The sequence below is a fragment of the Bradysia coprophila genome, unplaced genomic scaffold (assembly GCF_014529535.1).
Source record: "Bradysia coprophila strain Holo2 unplaced genomic scaffold, BU_Bcop_v1 contig_396, whole genome shotgun sequence".
In the NCBI taxonomy this organism is placed as follows: Eukaryota; Metazoa; Arthropoda; class Insecta; order Diptera; family Sciaridae; genus Bradysia; species Bradysia coprophila.
In genome coordinates this window covers 88,642-106,954 of record NW_023503653.1, presented here as the reverse complement: position 1 = coordinate 106,954, position 18,313 = coordinate 88,642, and the positions used below count along the sequence as shown (strand labels likewise).

At 36.1% G+C, this 18,313-nt stretch overlaps 4 protein-coding genes across 4 annotated transcripts; 2 read left to right on the top strand and 2 right to left on the bottom strand.

The window, feature by feature from the left end:
- Positions 1-1,852: 1,852 nt before the first annotated feature.
- Positions 1,853-3,872, bottom strand: LOC119082198. The gene is made up of 2 exons (XM_037191632.1): positions 3,502-3,872; positions 1,853-3,430 (listed from the first exon to the last, which is right to left on the bottom strand). The coding sequence occupies exons 1-2, from the start codon at positions 3,604-3,606 to the stop codon at positions 2,363-2,365; spliced, it is 1,173 nt and encodes a 390-aa protein (XP_037047527.1). The 5' UTR covers positions 3,607-3,872; the 3' UTR covers positions 1,853-2,362.
- A 2,081-nt stretch (positions 3,873-5,953) lies between these two features.
- LOC119082200 lies at positions 5,954-6,557 on the top strand. The gene is made up of 2 exons (XM_037191634.1): positions 5,954-6,260; positions 6,340-6,557. The coding sequence occupies exons 1-2, from the start codon at positions 6,141-6,143 to the stop codon at positions 6,535-6,537; spliced, it is 318 nt and encodes a 105-aa protein (XP_037047529.1). The 5' UTR covers positions 5,954-6,140; the 3' UTR covers positions 6,538-6,557.
- Positions 6,558-7,494: 937 nt separating this feature from the next.
- On the top strand, positions 7,495-8,651 carry LOC119082199 (probable phospholipid hydroperoxide glutathione peroxidase). Its single transcript, XM_037191633.1, has 3 exons — positions 7,495-7,780; positions 8,215-8,285; positions 8,346-8,651. The coding sequence occupies exons 1-3, from the start codon at positions 7,588-7,590 to the stop codon at positions 8,592-8,594; spliced, it is 513 nt and encodes a 170-aa protein (XP_037047528.1). The 5' UTR covers positions 7,495-7,587; the 3' UTR covers positions 8,595-8,651.
- Positions 8,652-8,761: 110 nt separating this feature from the next.
- Positions 8,762-13,989, bottom strand: LOC119082197 (protein FAM160B1-like). The gene is made up of 12 exons (XM_037191631.1): positions 13,815-13,989; positions 13,634-13,747; positions 13,377-13,518; positions 13,218-13,309; positions 12,736-13,155; positions 12,545-12,671; positions 11,983-12,312; positions 11,795-11,916; positions 11,507-11,718; positions 11,187-11,368; positions 9,180-9,567; positions 8,762-9,042 (listed from the first exon to the last, which is right to left on the bottom strand). The coding sequence occupies exons 1-12, from the start codon at positions 13,887-13,889 to the stop codon at positions 8,928-8,930; spliced, it is 2,319 nt and encodes a 772-aa protein (XP_037047526.1). The 5' UTR covers positions 13,890-13,989; the 3' UTR covers positions 8,762-8,927.
- Positions 13,990-18,313: the final 4,324 nt, after the last annotated feature.

The window sequence follows — 18,313 nt, the reverse complement described above, 5'->3', positions numbered from 1 at the left end:
CTGTGCAGATTACATTATCTTACACAATCTGCAAAGGTTTCTCCAAATGGGATAAGTTATCTCCCACAAATCAATTTTTCCTAAGTAACAAATTTTTGCGCGCTTTAATAGTTTTACTTTTTCAAAAAAAGATTTTGATTCAGAGAAATCATCAAAAAAACGAATATTCTTCAGCCCAAATGTAGGCTACAAATTTGCAAAGTCTCCTTTGCTCTTGTTTCATTTTTAATGATATCTTTCCATCAGAATCCTTTTTGATAAATGTACGGCCGCATTTCCTACCACGGATGTGTTAGCTTTCAACAGAAAATACACTTGGTTGTATCCGTTTGACCAGCTCTGAGAAAATTGAACAGTTTAACGAAATTTGCATAAACTGCTCACGTTTCTCAGAGCCGGTCAAATTTCTACAACCAAATGTATTTTGTATTGAAAGCTACCACATTCGTGGTCGGAATTGCTGTCGTACATTTTTCAAAAAGGATTCTGTTGGAAAGATACCATCAAAAGTAGACTTAAATCCAGTATTTAAAAAACGCCCTAATGTATGCTTTTCAGCAAAGCACCGATGCCTCTTAAGAGCAATGGACCCTTTGCAAATTCGTTGCCTACATTTAGGCGGAAAAATATTAGTTTTTTGATATCGCTGAACCAAAATCTTATTTCGAAAACATAAACCATTTAAGCACGCAAAAATGTGTTATTTTGAAAGGGAAAATTGGTTTGCGGGTGATAACTTAACCCACTTGGAGAAACCTGTGCAGGTTTTGTAAATTTATGTTATCTGCAAAGGATTTTCCAAGTGCGATAAGTTATCATCCACAAAGTTTGTGGCACAGACCAATTTTTCCTTTAAAAGTAACACATTTTTGCGAGCTTTAATGGTTTCACTTTTTCAAAAAAGATTTTGCTTCAGAGAAATCATCAAAAAACGAAAATTTCCCCGCCTAAATGTAGGCTACAAATTTGCAAAGGGTCCAATTCTATTAATAAAAAAGTATTTGTGTCAGAGACAGAATTGAATTTTTTCAATTTTTGCTCTGTTTACTTAACAGCTTGCTCTCTCACGGCACTATCACGGAGTACTTTTTGTTGAGTGGATTGATTTACTCTTGCAAAAAGACCACTATGTTTTGCCTCCGTTTAGCTAAACCACACCTCATTTCTATTGTCTAAAGAGTAAACCGAGTGCTTTTTTCGTAAGTGGAAATGAAGACTTAAGTATGGTTTCCACTCAACAAAAACTACTCCGTGGTAGAGCGACCTGGCAAACAATCAAAACAAAAATTTAAAAAAAAATCAATTTTGTCTCTGACACTGGTTCTTTTGTAGTAGATGGAAATCAAGTATTAACGTTGAATGATGTTAATGACCACGACGGAAACTATCGATTTGAATTGTCAATGTCGTTTTCTTCTCACGAATATGAGCTACGAATTTAAATAACAAAACGTTGGTCCAACCTGATTCAGAGAGTAATAACGATAAAATTAATAAATTAATAAAAATGTCAGAATTAGTAAATATAGAGTGAGAGAGCATTGATGTTGCTGGTCTCTTCGAGTAAAACTTTCCCGCACAGAACAAGCAAAACAGCAACGAGAAGATTATGATCGATAAACATTTTGATCTGGGTATTAGACGAGAGTTGTGCTCCATCCCTTTGGGTGGGTTGAAATTACAGTTAGAGGCAGTCAGAATTTGCTTCAGCTGTAAACAAGTATAAGCAGTTTTGATTGTATGTGTGGATCTGGATCAGCTGAAAAACAGCTGAAGACAAATATGTTGAAATTTCACTGCCTCTGACTATAGTTAAAATATCAAAAAATATCGATAGGACAATCTATTAGACTCGCAGTGTTATCCATCAGGAATCAATATTAATTCTCTTAATTTGATTTTATTGATATGAAAAGCTACACGTCACAGATTTGGCTAGTTAATCGCTAATGCTTTAGAAAATAGTTTTACGTTTCCCGATGTTACGAGTGACAATTTGAAATCTTTGGGTGATCGGGGAACAAAGGGTCACCGATTGAAATAAGTGATAGCTCGTTTTATTCGTCTTTCAATTCTAGAGAATACGTATGTGCCATTTCGAAGGTCTTTCCAATGGCGACATTATTACAACATTCCAATGTTTTATTACTTATTTAAATCTGTGTCCCTTTGTTACCCAATCACCTGAAGATCTTAATCTACCACAGTCTCGTATGCGTTGTTTGATATGATTTAATTTAAATAATAGATAATCATGCAACGGGACAGAGTTTTTCTCGTAACTTGGTCCCTTTGCATGAAAAGTAAAAATATTTTGGACCTTCGTTTTACGTTGAAGCGGCTGGGCTTAAAAATATAATTTTTACAGTGAAAGTTCTTCCGTTGATGAATTTCCATGGTTCACAGTTTCGGGTAGCCGTAAATCAGTCAGAATAACCACTTCATACGGACTACAGTCGGATAAATGCAAAAACGAACACAGCCAACCGTAGAAACCCTTTTCAATGTCCGTTACTTCGTTAGACCATCGGCTCAATGACATACTCAGCTGAACACAACCTCCATAGACAGCCAAGCCAATGGTGCACAAGCAAATGATGACCGGATATGTGAGTATGAGTAGCGGCGACATAAGAAGTTTGTGCAAATACGATTTCTCCTCGTTGAAGTAGTTGAAAATATTATACCAAGTCAGTGTTCCAATGTAGAATGAATAAAACGCCGTGTATGCGGTGACGAACGGCAAACAGACTATGGATAGAACCAGAATGTGTATTCCGATCGTCAACGAACACGCACAACAGTCACGACTTTCTTGTTGACTTTGCTCAACTGCCACAACGGCAGCATTGATCTTCTCAAGTTCGTCTCGGGAAACATTTAACTGCAAATCCATTGACTGACCCTTTTTGCGACCTCGTTTAACCGTTCCAGTCATGGTCAAGTAACTATCAGTGCGCACAGTATTGAATCTATCGAGACTGTTCTTATCCAATTCGGCATTCAATATGCTCGTTTCGCCCGATTCGAGATCCTCATAATTGGTGGAATTCGGCGATTGGCGCTGATTTCGTTGGAGTAAAAAATCGGTTTTTATGTTGACTCGTTTCTTGGTCGAACGTGTCGTTAAGCAATCGTGTGAGCGGCAAGACTTAGCATCTAGGCTACTTTCTTCGGAGTAGCTTCTTGGTGTGATATTTGCACTGCAATCTTTCGATGGTTGAGACATCGTGTCGAAACTCTGCATCTCGTTGCAGTGCGATTCGTCGTTGACGTTAAGCGATTTGATCGAGTTCAATTCTCGACTTAAGGATAGCCGATTATCGCCAGACAGCCGCTTTTCACTGTTTGATTTATTTAAAATCAACGATGCATTTATGACACAGTCATCGGGACTGGGTAATGTTGGAGACTGTTTCGTTATGTGACTCTAGAAAAAAATACACAAAAATGGTGAATTTAAGTTGCAACGGCTGTAATTACTTCACCTATGCCGCATACCGATACTATGTGGTCCACATAGTTTTGTGTCCCGTTCGGCTTTTTTGTGGTTTGTCTCTTCCGTGGTGGTATAAAGACCGGTAGAGAAAGATCACTGCCGACCATTTTTCACTTTTAATTTATAGTCAAATCTAACGCACCCGTTCAACGGACTTTTTTCGTAAATTAGGAACCTCTTTTTTTACAGAACAGAATGAAGGAACGTCTAAGGTGTGTTTTGTTTATGTCTACTGTCAGCCATGTTCTATTTACCCTTATATCCTTTATACCTACGAATAACACATTTATTGATTTTTCCTCTTTGAGTTTTCTGTCAAAATATAGATACAAACACTTGTTGCGATGATGGCTATTTGCTTCCTGCCATTTAAAATTCGGAATTCATGGAAATGAATCTCGGGCAGAGAGTTTTAAATTACTTACGAAGGCTGGTGAAATTCGAATGTTCAGCTTATGAATTTCACAGTCCATTATATTTCTAGGACCAAAAACTATGCCCCACCTTTTGGGCGGGTCAGGTCCCTTGACTGATTTTTTTTCCAATATATTTTTAATCAATTTCATTTTATTTTCCCTTGTTAAACTTCCGAAACATCACAAATAACTGATATAAAAACCTTCGCTTGAGTACAAATCGTTTGGAAAAATACTTTTTGTGTTCTCAATTTTCTTGAAAATTTGCGGCAAGATTTTTGATCAACCATAAATCATAAATTAATACAAAGACTCGTGTGAATTACAGCCCTCGCTTCGCTCTGGCCGCAAATTCCTACTCGTATGAGTTGTATATTATTCTGTTTCATAGTCTTATTGACGTTAACGTTAATCAGAAGTAAGTAATGCGAATGTAGACCGATTAGAGGACTCTTTCAATTTGGTACAAATTAAAAAATTACGATAGATATTCTTCTCTTGCTTTTATGTACAAAAGGAAGTCCCCCAAAACTTACTACATTCATATCTTGAACAAAATGGCACGACTCGTGCAAATTAAGGCCCTCGCTTCGCTCTGGCCGCAAACTTTTAAAGTTTTAAAGTTTTCTGTTTGATTGTTTTTTAGTGTCATTCCATACATTTGAATAACGATTCAGAAAATGGTTTTTCATAAAATTTTATAAATATTTTATGTCATGGCGTGAAATCTGTTACGTTTGCCCGTGATAGCTGACTATCACCGTTATAGAAAACTATCATGCGTGATAGCTGACTTTCACGTGACTATCCCTGACTATAGCCAACTATCACTGTGATAGCTAACTATCACCGTGATAGCTAACTATCACCGTGATAGCTGACTATCACCGTGATAACTGACTATCACCGTGATAACTGACTATCACCGTGATAGCTGACTATCACCGTGATAGCTGACTATCACCGTGATAGCTGACTATCACCGTGATAGCTGACTATCACCGTGATAGCTGACTATCACCGTGATAGCTGACTATCACCGTGATAGCTGACTATCACCGTGATAGCTGACTATCACCGTGATAGCTGACTATCACCGTGATAGCTGACTATCACCGTGATAGCTGACTATCACAGTGATAGCTGACTATCACCGTGATAGCTGACTATCATGCGTGATAGATGTATATAACTAACGGACAAAATCAAATTCCTGCAAAGTAATCTTTTTCGATTGATTGAATTTCCAACAGTGGAAAAAACTGTTTTTCTGGAATAACTTCCAGATCCTTAATCCCACATAGCCCATCTTCGAACTTAACCTCAAAAATTCAATTCTGCGTCGATTAAAATAAAATTGGTAATTGGTTGATAATTACTCAAGTTATCGTGTTTACACGCAAAATATTGGGACAAACAATTCCGTTTTTCATAACATATCATACAACCTTTCATACAAACATTTTAGGGTATTTTCCGGCATAAGACCCTGACTTACAGTCAAGGGAATTACACATTTTTCGTCCGAGTAACCAAAGTACGGAAACACTGAAGGTATTAATTAAATGCTCAGCGGAACTCAAGTTTCAGATGAGTTTCCTATGTAGCCAATACATATATTTACAACATGTTGTACGACAACTCCACTTTTAACTTGGACTCCGTGTGTTTTTGTGCATTTGCTTTAACTTCAGTATTTGTATCGAGTAATTACGATTTTACATTAGGGCGCACCAAAAAGTCAAATTTTTGTTCGGAAATTGACACAACTGGGACGAAAAAGGAAGAAAAACTGGTGAGAGAATGTGACGTTTTTGGTCCGCCTGAATATAAAATTTTTTAGTTATACAAAACCTCATATCGTCATAGTTCGATGGAGAAATTTTCTATGCCACCGCCTTCGTGATCAATGTGGATGGGACTTAATGTACACAAATCAATAACCGTTCTTACTCGACTCGATATCATAAAAATTCAAAATATTTTTTTTTCATGCGCTACAAAGCCAACTGGAAAGGCGTCATCTACTTGTCACTATTGTATCAACCAAATATTGTACATCATAGCAAAAAGTTTGACTGTCTCGACTGCACTTGATAAATAAACTGTAAACAAAAAAGATTTTCCAAATTAAAGTGCGATGATACAACAATAATGTGTTGATTTACTGTAAATAAAATCTGATTGTCGGTTTGGAGCCAAGGAATAAATCAAACAAAAACATTATGCCTCACCCATCTTCATTTACAAAAAACATTTTAGTGGAGCAGTTGCAATTAGCGAAGGCAGAAAAGCGCATTCAGAGTTTGATTGACACGATAAACGCGCAACTCAATGAATTACTGGTAAATGGAGTTTTCATAGATTTTGAATGGGATTTGGTGTTTCATTGAGAAATGAATGATATTTTGTGTGTGTGTGCAGGTGGAAGAACTACAACTGAAATCCAATCAATTGTCAACGGAGTATATTATATCTGATGTCATAACTGAGACGGATAGGAAGCCTACAAATGCTGAAATCATTGCCACATACGATTCTCAATTGGTCAATCAACAGGTTCTGGATGCGTCGACACTAATGTGCGCCAAAAATCAAATAGAAGAGGATGATGATGAATAAATGGTAAATGTTTCGACACAGTTCGTTCTATTGTATGTCGCTTTTTTGACACACAAATCCATCTGGTGCACTCTGATTCACCCGAAACTTGGCAATGGCATAAAATCTATGAATTCTACCAATACCCTTTCTAGTGTATTGATTCTACTGTTTACACTGCCACGTAGTGTCCCAACGAAATTCTTTTACTTCGTTTACTTTATTTATTTTTGTCGTCGCTGGTCTAACCGAAATCCCATTAAGTAAGATTATTTTAAAATTGTTATCAGTTAAGTTAAAGAAGAAAGATAAGATTTGTCGATTGAGTCATGTTCAGCTGATAAGTTCGTGAATGAAATGTCGGGGTCATAAGGCATAAATGTTCGTAACAACTAACGTACGACCAATACTCTCTCTCTCTAGCAATCAAACGTTCTGACACTGTCAAAATAACACCTTATTCCTTTGTTTCGAATGTTCGGCCTTAGAGTCTAAGTTCCATGGAAAATGCAAAGGCTACGTTGCATTTTTAACACATGAATAATGAATGTACTTAGGTTGAAAGAGACTTTTTTGGTGTACGACCCTTTATCGATGGAATTGATAATTTAAGAGCAATGGACCGTTTGTATGTTTTCAGCCTACATTTAGTCGGAAAAACATTCGTTTTTTGATGATTTCTCTGAACCAAAATCTTTTTTTTGAAAAAGTAAAACCACTGGAGCACGCAAAAATGTCTTTTGGTTCAGAGAAATGATCGAAAAAAAACACGAATATTTTCCCGCCTAAATGTAGGCTACAAATATGCAAAGGGTCCTTTGCTTTTAAGAAATTAGAAGACAATTGAGCATAGTTTCATCAGTCATATTTCCAAATCGGTAAAAAGGCTGACGTGTTTCTTTCGAACAGCCCCCGATATGGTATCACATTAGGCAATGATTTGCGATAATTTGTTTTAGATAATAAATGTTGTTCCAAAGCTAAGCGATCACGTTCGTTAAAAGGTCACAGTATTTATGAGATAGAAGTCGTAATTTGTTCGTTATTGTGTGAGCCAAACATTAGTCAGGAATGGCAGCAGCGGACTATAAAAAAGCTTCATCCATTTACGACTTTAGTGTACAAGATAGTTTCGGAAATGAAGTTAATTTAAGCCAATTTAAAGGAAATGTTGTGTTGGTGGTAAATATTGCGTCTCAATGTGGCCTAACTAAGTCAAATTACGCAAAGCTTACGGAACTCAATAAAAAGTACAATGATGCCGGTACATTAAAAAAAATGGAAATCATCTAATCCAACGCACTCCAAGAAAAGGCACGAAAACATAATTTGAATAAGAGGCCCCCACGACGCAGTCGTCCAAAATTATCAACTAAAATTCAGTTTTTTATGCTGGTATAGGTCACTGTGTTACGGACGTTCCATACAAAATAAGAGGCCAAATAACAGTTAAAGAAATCTGTGCCTGTTATTGGAACGCGTTGCCTAACCCGATTACCCAACGAACTATAAACAGGCAGGCCTCTTATTTTGGTCCTCGTAGTGGTATTATACCAACATAAAGAAACTAAATTTATCAGAAAAATTCTGACTGCGCCGAGTAGGCCACTTATTTCAAATCTGTTCTCGCGTCTGTTTCTGGTGAGATGGATGTTCCATCGTGTATCAGAAAATTAGAAATCAATTAATTTTCTTCAGGACTTCGGATCCTTTCATTTCCGTGCAACCAGTTCGGATCCCAGTCGCCAGAGAGTGATGGTGATGAAATGGTATGCATAACATGACGAGCACTTTAATATTTAGTTACCTTAAATTGTCGATCGTCGCAGGTCTGTCACTTGAATAATGCCAAAGCGGACGTTGGTGAGGTCATGAAAAAGGTAAAAGTGAACGGTGACGATGCGGAGCCATTGTTCAAATATCTTAAGCATAAACAAAGTGGCACATTTGGTAATTCGATCAAGTGGAATTTTACGAAATTTTTGATTGATAAAGATGGACAACCGGTGGATAGATTTGCGCCGACTACCAGTCCTTTGGATATTTCCGGAAGAATCGAAAAATTGTTGAAACAATAGAACTGTACAGCCACAAATGTATTCATTCATTCAGTTAAAGTTTTATTGATTTTAAAATTACACATTTCGACTAGACGAATCTTTCCAAAAGCAGCCAAATTTGCAAACTTATTTAAGCTAACAAAAGGGAATGGAGCAGTGGAAACGGAAAAAAATGAACTTAATTATTCACATAACGTCACCACGGTCATCTTAACTCTATTATTTACATTTAAATTGCATTATCGTTGTCCGAAGAGGTGACTTACAAATCGAGTGGCCCTTAAAATGCATCGTTCTTCCAGAGTACCCCGCGGACTCCACGCAGTATTGAAGTAAAACTATTGAAGACAATTATTTGACCGTTCCGTGATGGTATTTGACGAAGGCAATAGCCGCCAGCTCTTTACAAAACTCTTCCAGCACAACCAGTGCTTCAAACAACGGATCGTTATCGCCTGTGGTTTCGCTGTAATTTTGTTATTCATAGTTGTTAGCAAGGGCAACTGGAGAAATGATAACAGATGGCCGTACAACGACAGCAACGCCATCTGTTATCATGTCTCTGAGGGCAACAGAAAAGCGTCGTTAAAAACCACCGCTTACCTCATCATTGGCGGATTTATTAACAGATTTTTTCCCGTTTCGGCAATTTTTCTCTGGAATCCCTCTACTCGCGGCACCTCCAGCAACAGTTGTCTCGCTAAGAACTGCATACTGGACCATAAGGTATTTGTTCCCTTGGCTATCGGCAATTCTGGATTCAGTAAAATCTCATGCAGGTAGGGATGCGGCAGAAAAGCCAATTTGGATAAAATAGCGACCACAGCCAGATTCAGTTCGTATGCGTACGAAGACATGTTACGGACATGCGAAAATAATAAGCGCAGCAATGGGCCTTCGTAGAAATTTCCTTCCGATATCCCACTGTCGTTGCAGTGCAATTCTTTTTTGTTGTTGATCTGGCATGATGGACCCGGTTGACCGTATGATGCTAAAAATATGCGAAACAATGTTAATAGTTATTTATCTACCAAGGTATTTTTTCGCACCAGATGTCGATTGTTGACCCGATGCGAGGCCGAGGTTGACAAGACGTCGTGTGCGAAAAAATACCGGAATGGCATACATTCGTCTTTGGCAAAGTCTCAGAGTTTTACGAGTAGAACAGAGGGGCATATGTGAAAAATGTCGAAAGTTGGAAATGGGTGGGTCAATTGGGGTTTTGGAGATATGGATGGATGGTGGAAATTTCGTCAAATTAAGTCAAATTTTCAAATTTCGTCAGATTTTCGAATTTCGTCAAATTTTCGAATTTCGTCAAATTTTCAAATTTCGTCAAATTATCGATTTTCGTCAAATTTTCGAATTTCGTCAAATTTTCGAATTTCGTCAAATTTTTGAATTAAAACTGTAAACTGTTATAAAAAGCAGTGTTGACTACACTTCTAAAACGACTGATATCCCAACAAAAATCTCTTCGAGAAAAGTGTGACGCAGTCTTTGAAGTACAATTTCTAAAATGAATGATATCGCTAGAGTTGACGCTTTCAGCTTCGTTACGCAAAAATTAAATTTTACACCCAATTTTAGTTCAAACAAGCTGGCTTAGTTTTTCTCATCATCTGCCAAATAATTTTTAGCAAAAAAAATTTGACTGGAAACAACCAAAATTTTACCAAAAAAATCTGCGTCGCAAAGTGGCAGATAAATTTTCTTGCAGGTCTGTTCCTGAACATCTGCCACTTTGCGACGCAAATTAAACAGAGAACTTCTGGAAACCTTAGATATCAACTTAGATACATCAATAGCAGCAATTAAAAAAATTATATTTATCTGGAGAGTTAATTTGTTTCAATTCACAAAAAATCTTAAAACTTCGAATCCCACAGGATGACACAAGCGTCTGGACTATGATTATTGAATGGTGGCTGTAGCGTGTGAAAATAAAATTTTGTCGCTCGCAATGAAATAAGAAAAAAAAATCGCACGCTATTATTGGATGAAATAATCGAGCCTGACATAACATTAAAAAAAGCAAGTAACAGTTGTTATGTATTTCACGCTCGAAGACGTGACATATCGTGATTATCGGCTCGAGCGATAAAATCGATCGGAAGACGAAAAAATACAGTTCTGAGCAATATTATCCCTCAGAGATGATATTATTGGTCGAAAAAGCGATCTTTATCGCCTAGAAGATGATAATATTGCCCATAAAACGATAATTTCATCTCTAGATGATAACATTATCACCCTGGACAAAATTTTGTGGACGATGTTATCACCTTCTGGGTAACTTCAGCTTCTGGGCAATATTATCGCCCGAAACAATGTACGATCATCACCCAGTAGGTGAAATATCACCCAGAAGGCGATAAAATCATCCAGAAGGCGATTATATCACCCAGAAGGCGATAATATCAAACGGAATGCGATCGATAATATCACACAGAATGCGATAATATCACCCAGAAGGCGATATGATGAATCAATCTGATGAATAAATTGTAATATTGCCCTGAACTGCATATTTTCGTCTTCCGGACGATTTTATCGCTCGAGCCGATAATCACATGGTAGAAATGTCCTGTGTCCCCTCACCATACTTACGGTTTAGATCGGTTGTAGAATTCGCTTTACTCGCACTCGGACACTTTGCTTCTGTCGGCCAATTGTAATCAACTGTTTTTAGTATCCAATTCTGATAGTGTCTGTTCGCATCCTGAACATATTCTTCATAACAGGTGCCAACGCCCTCGCTCATTATTTGCCTCGGTAATAGCAACAGAAAACTAGGTAAGAAAAGATTTCGTTAGGGCCAGTAATTAATTCAGACAGTTCCTTTTTCACATTGAGATTCGTTCCCACTTCCGATTTTAAATTTTACTTTTTTTTTCACAGTTTCTCCTTTGTGACCTTAGTCAACTTACTAATTAATGATTTTCAAAATATTGCTCGGAGCAAGCGTTCTAGATTTTTTAAGTCCTTCCACGTCACCGTCTAGTCTTCCTCGCTCCTCCTCCTCATCTGACCACGTTTGTATCGGTTGATTTTCACTGCTTTGATCGTAATAGCCGCGACCGGTCAAATAGCGAAAAATCATTCCATTCAAAATGCGTTCGTTAGCATTGTCCAACAAGGACTGAAATATTTGATAGGTTTTCGGTTAGTTTCACGGCCAATAACGCCAATCCGTCTATTCTCCGGAAAGAACTCACCTCAATGAACTGTAATGTGGGTAGAAGAATATTTGAATTTTCTTGTGCATTTTCGATTAAAATAGTCAATAACCCATCGCCCATACAGTCTTCCTCCGTGCCAATCAACCAAATGGCCAATTCTAATGGATCGATTATTACGGTTAAACACAATCACAGATAATATTGCCCGAAAATCACATATTTACCATCCGAAAACTGCTTGGAATCGATTTGTCGAATTATTTTCGACGACAGCACCAACATAAAGAACGCATTGCTGTCCAGGAGCGACGGTTCCAGAACGTCTTCGAACAGATGTGCACGTAAATTGGGACACAAATATGTGGACAATTCAACACATTCGTTCGACAAACAATTAGCATAATCGAGCCAACATAAGAATTCAGTCAGTTGTTTGACCCCGATGAATTGTGACGCGTTGCCATCACGAGGATTCAGGCCCCAAGAAACCACACTGTCCTCGATTTCACCGGTGTCCATATCTTCAGGAATTTGACGGCATAGGAATGACAGGCCTGAAAATGTTTTTTGTTGTTGTTGTTGTTGTTGTTGTACAAGTAAATAAATAGGGTGGCGGCACCAGCCTCCGGACATGTACCAGTAGTCGGGCACCATTTCTTCATTCATTCATTCATAACAAAGTAAATCAATGAAAGAACAGTAGGTGTCTGACTGCTGCTGGTGCTGACACACGCCTGGATGCTGGTGCGTACATCCTAATTAGCTTCTTAGAGTGGCCGTTTTTACGTTCGGAAATTTTGACACTAAAAGCATTCAGACTCGATTTGATAGCCAAACACGTTCCATTATTTATCGATGGAAGCGATGTAAGAATCATCGCACCTTCACAAGACCGCACCACAACTATGCTGTCCTACAGAGAAACAAAAAAAATTTGATTCATAAATGATTCGTGAGTCGTTGCTGTCTGTGCTTACTGCACTTTGCAAATATGTTGTAATTGTATCTAGCAGCTGAAATCTATCCTCATCATCGCAATCACACGTTTCGCTCGGTACACCTTCACCATTCTCAGAACTATTTTTATCACAATCCGGCTCCGGGTCAATTGCTTCCACACTTGACGAACCAACTTGGGCATCCGCATCGTTGTCTACAACAATCGATATGCGACGTATGCTCGCTTCAACTTTACTGTAGTCGAACAATGGATTTTTCACTGGAACCGTATTCGGTCGTCGATTGACATTTTTAAGATAGTCATAGCGATGGGCCGGTATGAATAAATTGATCAAATAAGGATTTTGTCGAACCAAACCAGACACTGTGGACAGGAATAAAATCTCTTCGTGTTCGTATGGTGATGCTCTGTGGCCATTACACACTTGAATCAGTTTCTGAATTATGTTTGAGTGAAAATTGTATTAATTGGAAAGCAATAATCGATCGATTAACTCACAATTACTGGTTGGCATACACTGTCATCGGCTAGGTGCGGATTTGGAAGTTTTAAGAATCGACGAACCCAATTTAGAACGCATCCAGTTGCACCTGGAATTACCACACACAACACATTCGACATTCGTTGTCTTCCTATTCACGAAAATCTGAATTTTACCTGGTGGTGTTTCCGTTACAGCAAATTCAACTAACAGGTCTAAAGGTCTACGAGTCAGTACAAATTTTAGACATTCCCACTCATCTTCTAGTTTTTCATTCTGTTCATTTGTGATGATATCGAGCATCTGCTCCAAGTGAACCTAATTTTGAATTTTGTTTTTGATTCCATTAAATAAGGCTTATTTCGGAAGAGCGGAAGAATCCGCTCGCGATAGGTAAAAGTATAATGCTTCCTGCCAGTTAAAAACAACTTACGGGAACGTTGGTATCATTGACATGAATTTCATGGGTCCTCTTTGTTGCGTAAAAATTCTTAACCTGCTTCCAGTGGTATTCAAAATCGTCAAAGGGTGACGGAGGTGGGGCCAGCTGTGGAAGAAAGAAAAATGATCTTCAATGCGCTACACGAACAATTATTTTACATTGATTAACCAACCACATCGACTGCCGATTGTAGAACTTCGTTCAATCGTCCGAACATAGCGAATACACGGGAATTGCAAACGTTCATTAAATACAGACCCGTTTCATGTTACAGATAATTTAGCTTTTTGTTTTTACTACGAAACACGTAGAACGTAAATAAATAATAATCAATCATCAGCTGATGTTTAGTTGTTCATGTCAGTCATATCGGTCATATCAGTGGCTCTTTTTTCAAACTTTAAACGGCCGATCACTTATTTGAAATAAAAGCGCGGAGCTGCAAAAGTACAGTTTATTTCATTAAATAGTTACCTTCGACATATCGATTTTATTGTTCCTTTAATATACACGACATAATATCCCGTGTTGATCCATTTTACAAAATAAAATTTAACTCAGCGATGGATGATGCTATTTTGATATATTTTTGATGGAATCTGTCAGAAAATGGATGCTACGACCTATGGTCGGGAACTAAATTCGACTTTATTTTCTATACGTGTACTGCAAAATTTTAAGTTTGATGTCTTAATGTTTCGGTCTTGATCCATTTTACAAAATAAAATTTAACTCAGCGATGGATGATGCTATTTTGATATATTTTTGATTGAATCAGTCAGAAAATGTATGCTACGACCTATGCTCGGGAACTAAATTCGACTTTATTTTCTATACGTGTACTGCAAAATTTTAAGTTTGATGTCTTAATGTTTCAGTCTTGATCCATTTTACAAAATAAAATTTAACTCAGCGATGGATGATGCTATTTTGATATATTTTTGATTGAATCAGTCAAAAAATGTATGCTACGACCTATGGTCGGGAACTAAATTCGACTTTATTTTCTATACGTGTTCTGCAAAATTTTAAGTTTGATGTCTTAATGTTTCAGTCTTGATCCATTTTACAAAATAAAATTTAACTCAGCGATGGATGATGCTATTTTGATATATTTTTGAATGAATCAGTCAGAAAATGTATGCTACGACCTATGCTCGGGAACTAAATTCGACTTTATTTTCTATACGTGTACTGCAAAATTTTAAGTTTGATGTCTTAATGTTTCAGTCTTGATCCATTTTACAAAATAAAATTTAACTCAGCGATGGATGATGCTATTTTGATATATTTTTGATTGAATCAGTCAAAAAATGTATGCTACGACCTATGGTCGGGAACTAAATTCGACTTTATTTTCTATACGTGTTCTGCAAAATTTTAAGTTTGATGTCTTAATGTTTCAGTCTTGATCCATTTTACAAAATAAAATTTAACTCAGCGATGGATGATGCTATTTTGATATATTTTTGATTGAATCAGTCAGAAAATGTATGCTACGACCTATGCTCGGGAACTAAATTCGACTTTATTTTCTATACGTGTTCTGCAAAATTTTAAGTTTGATGTCTTAATGTTTCAGTCTTGATCCATTTTACAAAATAAAATTTAACTCAGCGATGGATGATGCTATTTTGATATATTTTTGATTGAATCAGTCAGAAAATGTATGCTACGACCTATGCTCGGGAACTAAATTCGACTTTATTTTCTATACGTGTTCTGCAAAATTTTAAGTTTGATGTCTTAATGTTTCAGTCTTGATCCATTTTACAAAATAAAATTTAACTCAGCGATGGATGATGCTATTTTGATATATTTTTGATTGAATCAGTCAGAAAATGTATGCTACGACCTATGCTCGGGAACTAAATTCGACTTTATTTTCTATACGTGTTCTGCAAAATTTTAAGTTTGATGTCTTAATGTTTCAGTCTTGATCCATTTTACAAAATAAAATTTAACTCAGCGATGGATGATGCTATTTTGATATATTTTTGATTGAATCAGTCAGAAAATGTATGCTACGACCTATGCTCGGGAACTAAATTCGACTTTATTTTCTATACGTGTACTGCAAAATTTTAAGTTTGATGTCTTAATGTTTCAGTCTTGATCCATTTTACAAAATAAAATTTAACTCAGCGATGGATGATGCTATTTTGATATATTTTTGATTGAATCAGTCAAAAAATGTATGCTACGACCTATGGTCGGGAACTAAATTCGACTTTATTTTCTATACGTGTTCTGCAAAATTTTAAGTTTGATGTCTTAATGTTTCAGTCTTGATCCATTTTACAAAATAAAATTTAACTCAGCGATGGATGATGCTATTTTGATATATTTTTGATTGAATCAGTCAGAAAATGTATGCTACGACCTATGCTCGGGAACTAAATTCGACTTTATTTTCTATACGTGTACTGCAAAATTTTAAGTTTGATGTCTTAATGTTTCGGTCTTGATCCATTTTACAAAATAAAATTTAACTCAGCGATGGATGATGCTATTTTGATATATTTTTGATTGAATCAGTCAGAAAATGTATGCTACGACCTATGCTCGGGAACTAAATTCGACTTTATTTTCTATACGTGTACTGCAAAATTTTAAGTTTGATGTCTTAATGTTTCAGTCTTGATCCATTTTACAAAATAAAATTTAACTCAGCGATGGATGATGCTATTTTGATATATTTTTGATTGAATCAGTCAGAAAATGTATGCTACGACCTATGCTCGGGAACTAAATTCGACTTTATTTTCTCTACGTGTACTGCAAAATTTTAAGTTTGATGTCTTAATGTTTCAGTCTTGATCCATTTTACAAAATAAAATTTAACTCAGCGATGGATGATGCTATTTTGATATATTTTTGATTGAATCAGTCAAAAAATGTATGCTACGACCTATGGTCGGGAACTAAATTCGACTTTATTTTCTATACGTGTTCTGCAAAATTTTAAGTTTGATGTCTTAATGTTTCAGTCTTGATCCATTTTACAAAATAAAATTTAACTCAGCGATGGATGATGCTATTTTGATATATTTTTGATTGAATCAGTCAGAAAATGTATGCTACGACCTATGCTCGGGAACTAAATTCGACTTTATTTTCTATACGTGTACTGCAAAATTTTAAGTTTGATGTCTTAATGTTTCGGTCTTGATCCATTTTACAAAATAAAATTTAACTCAGCGATGGATGATGCTATTTTGATATATTTTTGATTGAATCAGTCAAAAAATGTATGCTACGACCTATGGTCGGGAACTAAATTCGACTTTATTTTCTATACGTGTACTGCAAAATTTTAAGTTTGATGTCTTAATGTTTCAGTCTTGATCCATTTTACAAAATAAAATTTAACTCAGCGATGGATGATGCTATTTTGATATATTTTTGATTGAATCAGTCAGAAAATGTATGCTACGACCTATGCTCGGGAACTAAATTCGACTTTATTTTCTATACGTGTACTGCAAAATTTTAAGTTTGATGTCTTAATGTTTCAGTCTTGATCCATTTTACAAAATAAAATTTAACTCAGCGATGGATGATGCTATTTTGATATATTTTTGATTGAATCAGTCAGAAAATGTATGCTACGACCTATGGTCGGGAACTAAATTCGACTTTATTTTCTATACGTGTTCTGCAAAATTTTAAGTTTGATGTCTTAATGTTTCAGTCTTGATCCATTTTACAAAATAAAATTTAACTCAGCGATGGATGATGCTATTTTGATATATTTTTGATTGAATCAGTCAGAAAATGTATGCTACGACCTATGCTCGGGAACTAAATTCGACTTTATTTTCTATACGTGTACTGCAAAATTTTAAGTTTGATGTCTTAATGTTTCAGTCTTGATCCATTTTACAAAATAAAATTTAACTCAGCGATGGATGATGCTATTTTGATATATTTTTGATTGAATCAGTCAGAAAATGTATGCTACGACCTATGCTCGGGAACTAAATTCGACTTTATTTTCTCTACGTGTACTGCAAAATTTTAAGTTTGATGTCTTAATGTTTCAGTCTTGATCCATTTTACAAAATAAAATTTAACTCAGCGATGGATGATGCTATTTTGATATATTTTTGATTGAATCAGTCAGAAAATGTATGCTACGACCTATGCTCGGGAACTAAATTCGACTTTATTTTCTATACGTGTACTGCAAAATTTTAAGTTTGATGTCTTAATGTTTCAGTCTTGATCCATTTTACAAAATAAAATTTAACTCAGCGATGGATGATGCTATTTTGATATATTTTTGATTGAATCAGTCAGAAAATGTATGCTACGACCTATGCTCGGGAACTAAATTCGACTTTATTTTCTATACGTGTACTGCAAAATTTTAAGTTTGATGTCTTAATGTTTCAGTCTTGATCCATTTTACAAAATAAAATTTAACTCAGCGATGGATGATGCTATTTTGATATATTTTTGATTGAATCAGTCAGAAAATGTATGCTACGACCTATGCTCGGGAACTAAATTCGACTTTATTTTCTATACGTGTACTGCAAAATTTTAAGTTTGATGTCTTAATGTTTCGGTCTTGATCCATTTTACAAAATAAAATTTAACTCAGCGATGGATGATGCTATTTTGATATATTTTTGATTGAATCAGTCAAAAAATGTATGCTACGAC

Bases quoted from the DNA above. Each gene is read 5' to 3' on its own strand.
- LOC119082198 (XM_037191632.1), bottom strand. From the start codon at position 3,606: ATGGTCGGCAGTGATCTTTCTCTACCGGTCTTTATACCACCACGGAAG. The intron at 3,431-3,501 runs GTATGCGGCATA...ATTTTTTTCTAG, and splicing joins ATGTGGACCACATAGTATCG to AGTCACATAACGAAACAGTC.
- LOC119082200 (XM_037191634.1), top strand. From the start codon at position 6,141: ATGCCTCACCCATCTTCATTTACAAAAAACATTTTAGTGGAGCAGTTG. The intron at 6,261-6,339 runs GTAAATGGAGTT...GTGTGTGTGCAG, and splicing joins CGCAACTCAATGAATTACTG to GTGGAAGAACTACAACTGAA.
- LOC119082199 (XM_037191633.1), top strand. From the start codon at position 7,588: ATGGCAGCAGCGGACTATAAAAAAGCTTCATCCATTTACGACTTTAGT. The intron at 7,781-8,214 runs GTACATTAAAAA...AATTTTCTTCAG, and splicing joins TAAAAAGTACAATGATGCCG to GACTTCGGATCCTTTCATTT. The intron at 8,286-8,345 runs GTATGCATAACA...CGATCGTCGCAG, and splicing joins AGAGTGATGGTGATGAAATG to GTCTGTCACTTGAATAATGC.
- LOC119082197 (XM_037191631.1), bottom strand. From the start codon at position 13,889: ATGAACGTTTGCAATTCCCGTGTATTCGCTATGTTCGGACGATTGAAC. The intron at 13,748-13,814 runs GTTGGTTAATCA...TTTCTTCCACAG, and splicing joins TACAATCGGCAGTCGATGTG to CTGGCCCCACCTCCGTCACC. The intron at 9,043-9,179 runs GTAAGCGGTGGT...ACAAAATTACAG, and splicing joins ATAAATCCGCCAATGATGAG to CGAAACCACAGGCGATAACG.